General features: G+C 42.3%; 1 protein-coding gene across 3 annotated transcripts in view; it reads left to right on the top strand.

Moving 5' to 3' along the window:
• Nucleotides 1–9,767, top strand: part of ttbk2a (tau tubulin kinase 2a) — a 33,099-nt gene that overhangs the window by 8,919 nt on the left and 14,413 nt on the right. Inside the window, exons 1-5 of one of the 3 annotated variants that reach the window (XM_077562458.1) lie at nt 44–336; nt 4,168–4,350; nt 6,640–6,787; nt 8,753–8,826; nt 9,549–9,689. In XM_077562458.1, the coding sequence (XP_077418584.1) occupies nt 4,282–4,350; nt 6,640–6,787; nt 8,753–8,826; nt 9,549–9,689 (432 nt within the window). In that variant the 5' untranslated portion in view covers nt 44–336; nt 4,168–4,281. Of the gene's footprint in view, nt 1–43; nt 337–4,167; nt 4,351–6,639; nt 6,788–8,752; nt 8,827–9,548; nt 9,690–9,767 lie in introns of those variants that run through there. The other 2 variants (XM_077562472.1, XM_077562464.1) reach the window with 2 other exon arrangements.

Here is a 9,767-nt window from a genome sequence, read left to right as displayed (position 1 = left end):
CGGTTCGGCCGCGAACGCGCTTCTTAAAGCTCCCACGCGCGTGCTCGGCAGGCTTGTTGCGAGGGCTTGAATCCTCGGGGGCGCGCACGTAGGAAGTCCCGTCGTTTTCACGTCACGTCGAGTCACGTCACGTCACGGGTCCGCATCGACCGACACAAGAAGATGCTGAGGTGACAACCCGGAGAAGGAGAAACCCATTTGGACCCTTTCCGCTTTTCTTTTTTCCGTGTCCACGCCACGATGGGATCCTGCTCCGCGTCGTCCCGGCCCTCCTCCGCGGACGTAGCGGCCCTTCGCTAACCACACCCGGGCTGTTCGTTTTCGGATCAAGGCGAGGTAAAGACCTTCATTTTGCATTCCCCCCGCCACGCCATTTTCCCCCAGCGTTGCTGTTTGTGCGTCGCCACGATTAATAGCGTCCGTTTCCACGCCAACATTGGAGTCAATCCGCTTTGGCAACGTACGTCCTCTCCACGCAACCGTTGTGGGTGTCCGTGGCCACTGCGGCGGATTTGCATCTCCCACCCCACTGGCCAAAACACGGCACGCACACGTTTGTATTGTGGTTGTGTTTGAAAGTTAGCAAGGCGTGCTCATGTGAAAATGGAGTACAAACACGCGTGATTTCAACGCTGGTGCGTCGACTAACACTTTACACCACAGCGTAGTATTACTGCGTGGGTCAGCATCATGCATGCACGCACGCACGCACGCACGCACGCATGCATGATGCTGGTGGGTTGTGAGGGTAAACGCAAGGTGGGGGGTCGCGCCACGTTGGCTCCACACCAACATGTGCAGCGGAAAATGGATGTGCAAGTGTGTGATTTATTTATTTATTTATTGCCACACAAAAATACATTTTCTGCTGCGCATTTGTATGAAAATGTTATTTGACTAATTTTCTGTTGTTTAAATTTTTTTTTAATGAATGTTTTGCTAAGCATAGGAAAAAAAATCGTAACGTTCTGCTTCACGTATATTTTAAACTTAATTGTTTTAAAGATTTTTTTGCAGCACATTTCTGTTTTTTCATGTTTTTTTTGCTACACATTTATACAGTAGGAAAATATTTGTGTAGCAATTTTCTGATGCACATATATTTTAAATTGTTTATATTAAAATAATTATTTTTTGCTACATATGTTTTATTTTTTATTATACATTTTCTGCCGTACTGTACATCTATATTTATATTATCCTCCTGCTGAACAACTATTTTAATATATTTATTTAGTTTTTTGTGTACATATTTCAAATAAAAATATGACAAAATAACATTTGTTGAATGTTATTAAATAAGCAGTAGATCTTTTTTTTTTTTTTTTTAATATATGAATATGTGGGTGTGCAGTCGTTAATTGTAAACATTGTACAGAAATCTAAAAGTATAGTATATGTAAAAATAATATGAAGCAGATTTATTTATAAAAAATATATACGGATGTGCGGCAGAAAATGAATATATAATGTGTGTAATTATAGATTTGCAACAAATAATTCGAATATGTATCTATATAAAAATGTCAGTTTTGTTTGTATTAAGGGGATCAAGTGACTTTAAATCCGTTTTAAATGCTAGCAAGTTACACACACTTTATTTGGACACTTCATTACAATCAAATAAAATCCAATTACAGACGATAAGATCAGTTTTGCAGTTTTAAATGAACTTAATACAAATGTAATATTCGGGGGTTTGTGATTGTAGCTGTAGTTACCCCCCCCCGCATCACACTGAGAGCCACCGTGGCACTGCGCGGTGGTTGCCATGGAAACAGTGGAAGGATGGTGGGGGTCACGGATGTGTGTGATTCATGGCAGTCTTGGAGGGTGGCGTCGCTCACGTAGTCTGCTCCTATTTTGGCCGCTTGTGGTTCCGATGGAGAAGGTGATGCAGCAGATTTGTGGAGTTAAATATTAGACAGTAAAATGTACATTCAATTATGCAGTCTTGGGTGATATTCGGATGGTTATACGAGCTAAAATTATTGACAATTCTGAACATTTGGGCATTGTTGATATTTCTGCAAGGCAATGCAAATGCTTCCTTTATACGGTATAAACAAACGGCGTATTGTATTGCCTTTGCTTGTGACTAGCATACAAACCAGGCAGATGGTTAAAGTAGTCAAACAACATTTCATCACATTTTGAAATCAAAAGAATCCTCACGAAGCAAATTAAAACCATCCAAAGTCCAATGCTTTTCAACGAGTAGAGAGCGTCATTTCACCAAGTCAGTTTTGACTTGTGACATAAGCTTGGAATTGCCAATAATACGATATCAGCATAATGTGTGTGTGTTGTTTAGCGCGATCTAGTGCTGAAATAAATTAATTCATTAAAAAAAATGCAGTATTCATTTCAATGATATGCACAAAAGTTGTTTTCGATCACATCAATGTACTGTCGGCTTTGTTGTCGCTAGCATTTGAGAGCTTCTCCTGCTAGCCGTTCTTGTTAGCCGCTCCAGCTATTTCTCACTAGCCGTTCTTGTTAGCCACTCCAGCTATTTCTTGCTAGCCGTTCTTGTTAGCCGCTCCAGTTATTTCTCGCAAGCCGTTCTTGTTAGCCGCTCCAGCTATTTCTCGCTAGCCGTTCTTGTTAGCCGCTCCAGCTATTTCTCGCTAGCCGTTCTTGTTAGCCGCTCCAGCTATTTCTTGCTAGCCGTTCTTGTTAGCCGCTCCAGCCATTTCTTGCTAGCCTTGCTAATTTTTTAGTAGTCCACATTTTAAATGTAAAAACCACAAAGTCAAAAATCAATCGCGGCTGTCAAAATGCAGTATTCATTTCAATAATATGCACAAAAGTTGTTTTCGATCACATCAATGTACTGTCGGCTTTGTTGCCGCTAGCATTTGAGAGCTTCTCCTGCTAGCCGTTCTTGTTAGCCGCTCCAGCTATTTCTCGCTAGCTGTTCTTGTTAGCCGCTCCAGCTATTTCTCGCTAGCCGTTTTTGTTAGCCGCTCCAGCTATTTCTTGCTAGCCGTTCCTGTTAGCCGCTCCAGCTATTTCTTGCTAGCCGTTCTTGTTAGCCGCTCCAGCTATTTTGTGCTAGCCGTTCTTGTTAGCCGCTCCAGCTATTTCGTGCTAGCCGTTCTTGTTAGCCGCTCCAGCTATTTCTCGCTAGCCGTTCTTGTTAGCCACTCCAGCTCCTTGCTATCCTTGCTAAATTTTTAGTAGTCCACATTTTAAATGTAAAAACCACAAAGTCAAAAATCATTGGTGGCTGTCAAAATGGTGATCACGATTGAAATCCGATGAATTGTGCAGCCCCACTTTTCGAGTCACATTCATGTGATCACGATCCAACTCAACACAGCACCGAGAGCACAGTCGAGTATCCAAAGACGACAATCCATCACCGCGCGGTCTCATCCACGTGCCGAAGCACGGCGCCCGCCTCAAGGCCGGGGTCATGTTTCACGGCCGCCGTGTGCAATTGCCCCCTCCAAAAACGGGATGGATGGCTTCCTTGATGTTCCGGATGGCGACTCTGATGTCGCTTCCCGAAGGCCTGTTATGTAACGCCATGTGTCAAGCGATGAATGAAATGTTTGTGCCAGTGTTATTTGAAAGGCTCTCGCACCACATCGCTAAAATTGCCGCTAATCTGCCCGTCGTCAAGTTGAAGATTCTTTGGTAAATCGGCGGGGGGAAAAGCCATGTGGAGTCATCGGGGACGCGGTTTGTTTCGGAGGCAGCTGCAGCAGCTGCAAAGATGCTGCAGCTGCCTCTTAAGCCAAATCCTCGCCGGTGATGCCTCTCAGCTGCTGCGGAGACGCTCGAGCAGTGCCGGGCACATTTTTAGAGCTCAAGGGCCACATTTGAGTATTAAAAGTGACAGCTGGCCGCGTCATTTGTAGATGCGTTTAAAATAATGGTCAAATTTGAATTTAAAATGTGTGTTGAGTTGTTTTAGGGAGATAGTCATTTCACAGTTGCACTTACTAATTCACAGATTAATGGAGATAGACTGATATGGGGTTTTTTTCAGGGCCGATATGATCCTGATTTTTCAAGAACGCCGATAACCGATATTTGGAGCCGATATTCATTTTCTAAAAGGGAAAATATTCCACAATGTTGTGTACGTGCATTTTTATGTCCCAGGGAGCGACGTGACTTATTTTCTGAATATTTTGCATCATTTGTCTTCCACAGGGTTGTTTTACAGGTTCCAGATGCTTGGCCCCGTTTGAGACTGTCACTTGAGAGTGGTGGAGGGGGGGGGGTGGCGGGGCAGGGGCAGCGTAGCGGTTCGGGTCTTCAGGCGGCATGAGCGGAGGAGCTGAGCAAGCCGACATCCTTAGCGTGCTCTCCCTGGTGAAGGAACGATGGAAAGTGGTGAGTGATGACATTCGTCGTAATTTCTATTCAAATTTTCAAGAAATGCGAAAATAAAACTGAATGGAAACGCTAGAACTTCGAAAAAAGGGCCCGAAATTTGCAAAAAAGTTTTTACGCTTAAAGGGGGTGGATTTTGAAGCCTATCTAAAAAAGGAAAATGCGAATTTTGGCATTTTATGAATATCGGCATCGGCCTCTTTTTTGTTTTGTTTTGATGGCCGATATATTAAAAACTGTTATTTTTGCTCTGACGGCCGCTTTTCTCCTCCGTCTGCTCTGAGTCAGCGGCTGTTGACTCCCTGCAGCATTGGCCCGCCCACAGCACCATTTGATTGGTTGGTCGTGCAGTGCTAACAGCCAATAAGCAGCAATTAGCGGCTACCTCGCAGGCTGTTAGGTTAGCTCGCAGGCTAACAGCTATTAGCAGCTATTTGGGAGTTAGCGTGCAGGTGAATGGTTATCCCGCCAGCTAACCGGCTAGCTGGCAAATTAACGGCTGTTAGGTTAGCTCGCGGGCTAACCTAATCGCCGTTTTTTTAGTGGCTATTTGGGAGTTATCCCGGGGTTAGCGTGTGGGTGAAGGGTTAGCCCCCGAGCTAACTGTTAGCCCGCAAGTTAGCGGCTATTTGGGAGTTAGTGTGCGGAAGCCGCATTATAGTTGGCGCAAAAGCTAATGGCAAACAAAAAACCTTTAACATGTTGCAAATCACAAAATATGTTTAATAAACATGTCCTTGAAGGCATTTAAGCAGTCAAGTGTTTTAATGTGTTTTAATAGTGTTAAAAATTTTGACACCAACTTTTTTTTTTTTCAGCAAATGTATATCGGCTTCAATAATCGTTAATCGCTAATCGTTATTGTTATCGGCCCTGAACAAAGCATATGGGTCTATCTCTAATATGCGAAAGGTTTCCTGCTTCCGTTCCACCGAGTCACAACGGACATTTCCGGGGTCACAAGTGGCACTGCAGCAGCGTGAGGTCTAAAAATAGCCTCTCTGTTGCTATTTCTGGCACTAATTGAGCTATAAAAGCGGCAAGGGAGAAGAGGGCACGTTGTTCCCAGAGAGAGAAAGAGAGCGAGAGCAACTCTTTGAACGGCAGCCGCCTTAGCGCTCGGCCGTGCCGCCGCCTGCTCTCCGCTAAGGAGCCCCACTTACGTAAGAACGCTGCAGTTAATCTCCGCATGGAGGACGGCGAAGGGCACGCGGCGGCTTAGAGGGAAATGAAAGCCCCGCTTAGTGTTGAGAGGTGAGAGTGTAAAAGGTTGGAGAGGCAGGGTGCAAATCAGGTGAGAATACGCGCACAGCATATGACAGCCGTGTGCTTTTTGCTGGTGTGCTTAATTGAGGGTAGGGTGTTTAGATAGTAACAAGTAGGCTGGATGGATGCACATGGAATCGTAATCAGCTTTGATCACACGGCAAAATAGGAGCCCCGCCCACTTCAGTTTGCAATCTGGCCCACTGAGCATTTTTACGCTATTCGACAACCCGTCATATTTGTTACATTCATTTATCCTAACATTGGGGTCCTTTTTGTTGGATTACTGTATCTCATTAAAAAAAAAAAAAAAAGATTAGTAAAATAAACAATTTTACGTATAAATGTAACAATTTTTTATGTATTTTATTAACTACTCACTTAATTTTAATTCAATCAGAACAATCCAATTTATTTTATTTTATTTTTTAATATAACAATTTAAATCACAACTATTTTTATTAATAAAACATTTTTTCCACATTTGTTAACAAGAGTTTGAAAACCTAGATTTTTTTTTTTTTATTGTAATAGAACAGATTTAAAAAAAATTGGGATTAATCATGAGTTAACTAATAAAGTCATGCGATTACGATTTATGATTAAAAAAAAAATAAATCTTTTCTTTAAAAAAGAAAAAAGATTATTAAAAAAAAAATTCAGAAATTAGGGGCATCAGGCAATTAAAATTTGTAATTGTAATTAATCACATGACTTCACTAGTTAACTCACGATTAATCAAAAATTTTACATCTGTTCTAAATGTACAATAATTTTTTTTCCAGGTTTTCATACTCTTGTTAACAAAAATGGAAAAAAATGCTAAATAGAAATAGTTCAAATTAATTTTTGACGTCTATAGCCGTCAATGGCAGCGAATGAGTTAATTAATGGATTTAATTCTAAATAATAAAATTATAACATGACATTGAATTATTTTGTATATGAACTTTAAAAAAAAATTCAGTGATTCATTTCGGTGGAAATGAATGTAGTATCCTGCCCCCAATCTCTGTCATCCAGGCGAAGAAGATCGGGGGCGGCGGTTTCGGGGAGATCTACGAGGCGCTGGACTTGCTGACCCGGGTCAGCGTAGCCCTCAAGGTGGAGTCGGCGCAGCAGCCCAAGCAGGTCCTCAAGATGGAGGTGGCCGTGCTCAAAAAGCTGCAGGGTGAGTCCTCAAACGCGTTCGGTTTCATTTTTCACACCATCGATCGTCCTGACCGCTGTGACCTGCGGAGGTCGGATACCCGAGATGACGTTTGGGATTCCTGCCAGAGGCCCCTTCAAAAACGCCTACGGTCGGAGAGACACAGGAAGTCTGCCATTGTGCTTTGAAGCGGCCATTTTGACTCATTTACAGCCCAGTCAAAATGGATCGGTGACTGAATTGAGGTCATTACCAGGATCCTCCAAATGCAAACTCGTTCTGGAAATCATCAGATTGCTATCAAATTTGAACCGCGCATTCTAGACAGATGGGCAATGCTAAATTGCAGATGTTTTTGTCATTGTATGTGGACAGCGCATGGCAGTAACATGTGGATGACTCGCCACTAAACCCAAAAACGCTCATAATTAAATGACAAACATTAAAGAAAAAAAACCAAATCAGCCTCACCCCAAATCCTGTTTCACTTCGGAGCATGTAACTTGGTAGGCGTGTCTAACATGGGTAAACCAACACACAAAAAAAGCTCTCAATAAGCCATATTGAAGACACAGGAAGTCGGCCATTTTGCTTCGAATTGCCAATTTATTGTCAATTATTTCCAGAGGCCGTTTCAAGAAAATTCAGCCCCAGAGAACAGTTTCTCTAAGCAACAGGAAATTAGGCGGACCCACAAAAACCGTTACACCGAGCCAAGACGAAAAAGACACAGAAAGTCGGCCATTTTAGTTTGAGGAGGCCATTTTAGTCTCATCTTGAGTCAGTCACTGGAAATTCAGCCCCTGAAGTTTGTGTCACTTTTCACTTATTTAAAAAAAAAAGTCTCAAGAAGCCATGCCAGAAAATACATGGGAAGTCAGCCATTTTGGTTTGAAGCGTCCGGTTTGAAAACAGAAAAATCAGCCAGCCCCCGACGTCTATTCTACTTAGCAACATGCTATTTGGTTGCCATGTCTGTCATGAGTATCCCCACCAAAAAAAGTATCCATGCTTGATATGAAAGAGGACGTTTTGGTTCAAGTACAATATTTGAGGGTCATTTTGGTCATTTCCTGCTTTGGAAATCATTCTAGTAGCTACCAAATTTGAATCACTATATTTGATAGATGGGCAATACTTAATTGAGGGATTTTTGTTTTTTTTGGTCATAACATGTCGCCGTACTCGAATACTCTAAACCCTCAACTTGACAACATCAGACGCTTTTATTCAAGAGTCACTTTGGATATCGGACACGTTTTCTCTTCTTTGCTTAAGCATCCTCTGCCTTTTAAACCGCTTGCCCTTTTTGTTTCTCATTGGAGATGAAAATCAATGAGCCGGGATCGTGTTAGCCATCTAATGGCCGAGGCCCCGCGGCGTCGTGCTCGCGTTGCCGCCCTCGAGGGAACCTGAACGTAACCGGAGACGAAACCCGACTCTTCGGCTCTTCATCCCAAACGCAGCAGACCAGCGCAGCTGTTAAGAGAAAACATCTGCACAAGCTTAAAAAAAAAAAAAATAAAAATTCAGTCCGAGAGGTTTGGTCAGATTTCAAGAGGCGAGATGATGTCGAGGCTCAGGGCCGATAAATCGGGCGAGCAATTAGCTCTTTGACTGCCAAAAACGTTAAATAACGTTGAGTAAAATCCTACGGAGGAGTGCCAAAGACGTTAAAAGACGTTTGTTTCAAAACAGAGCATTTGGGTGAAACTAACCATTTTCTATTGTTGATTACTGAAAAACGGAATAAGGTAGAAACAAACTTTTTTATTCTGATGAAAGATGAGAGTCCAATCTTTCATTTGGTAGTATGTGTGTTTCCATAGTCCAAACACATAATTTTCTGTGGACCTTGAAAGATCAGTCAAAATGCTTAAATCGGCTGGCACCCACGGCATCCCTTTTCTGAAAACGTCTGGCAGTCAAAGAGTTAACTGATACGCACGTCAATGTCTGTCCTCACGTGTGTTTCTTCCCGTGCAGGGAAAGACCACGTGTGCCGCTTTGTGGGATGCGGCCGCAACGACCGCTTCAACTACGTGGTGATGGAGCTTCAGGTTGGTCAAAAGAAAACATTCCAGAGGTTATAAATGATTGTTAAAACTGGTACTGTTGCACTGCATTGTTTAAAAAAAAAAAAACAAGTTGCTGTTTAACCCTGGAGAACCCACGGGGTCAAATTTGGCCCCTATAAATTCTGCTACTCAAATAACAAAGACCTTTTTTTTTTTTTACAAATTTAACTTCAAAAGTCCAGAGTGCCACTTCTGACCCCTGCACGGGGCCATCTAGTGGAGGAATATTGCACTTACATGAGCCAGAGTGGTGGTGACAAGATGGCTGGCAACAAATTTTGTTGAGCTGGAAATCAATCCAAACAAAACCTTCTTCTCAGCAAACCATCAGATGGTAAAATTGTGTTTTTTTTGTTAATCTATTTCATATCATGTTGCAGAATGCCTAGGAGTATGTTTATATATATATATTTTGATAAATTAGCAACTCTTGAGCTAGTTCAAAAAAAAGGGTTACAATTAAAAAAACATATATTTTGGTGTTCAGTGAACTTATAGCAGTCATTTAATGTATAATTCATAATTTTCCAAAAAAGAAAAGGGTTCTTGGGTTCTCCAGGGTTAATCTGTTGCAGTTACACTTGACTATGTTAAAAAAAAAAAAAAAAAAAAAAAAAAAACCTGATGATTGATATTGTACTTTCCAATTTTTTTTTCTTCATACTCTTCCTTCCTCATCCGCCGTCTTCCACGCGTCCTCACAGGGTCGTAACCTGGCCGACCTGAGGAGGAGCATGAGCCGAGGGACGTTCAGCATCAGCACCACCCTGCGTCTGGGCCGGCAAATCCTGGAGGCCATCGAGAGCATACACTCGGTGGGCTTCCTGCATCGGGACATCAAACCAGTAAGATTGCTTTTTTGGATTCTTTGTTTTGGTTTTTGGTGGTTCTGGGGGATTTGTATTTATTTATTTATTTTTAAT

The sequence above is a fragment of the Vanacampus margaritifer genome, chromosome 1, assembly GCF_051991255.1.
Source record: "Vanacampus margaritifer isolate UIUO_Vmar chromosome 1, RoL_Vmar_1.0, whole genome shotgun sequence".
In the NCBI taxonomy this organism is placed as follows: domain Eukaryota; kingdom Metazoa; phylum Chordata; class Actinopteri; order Syngnathiformes; family Syngnathidae; genus Vanacampus; species Vanacampus margaritifer.
The sequence above is the reverse complement of the archived record's forward strand: the minus strand, read 5'-3'. Positions and strand labels throughout refer to the sequence as shown.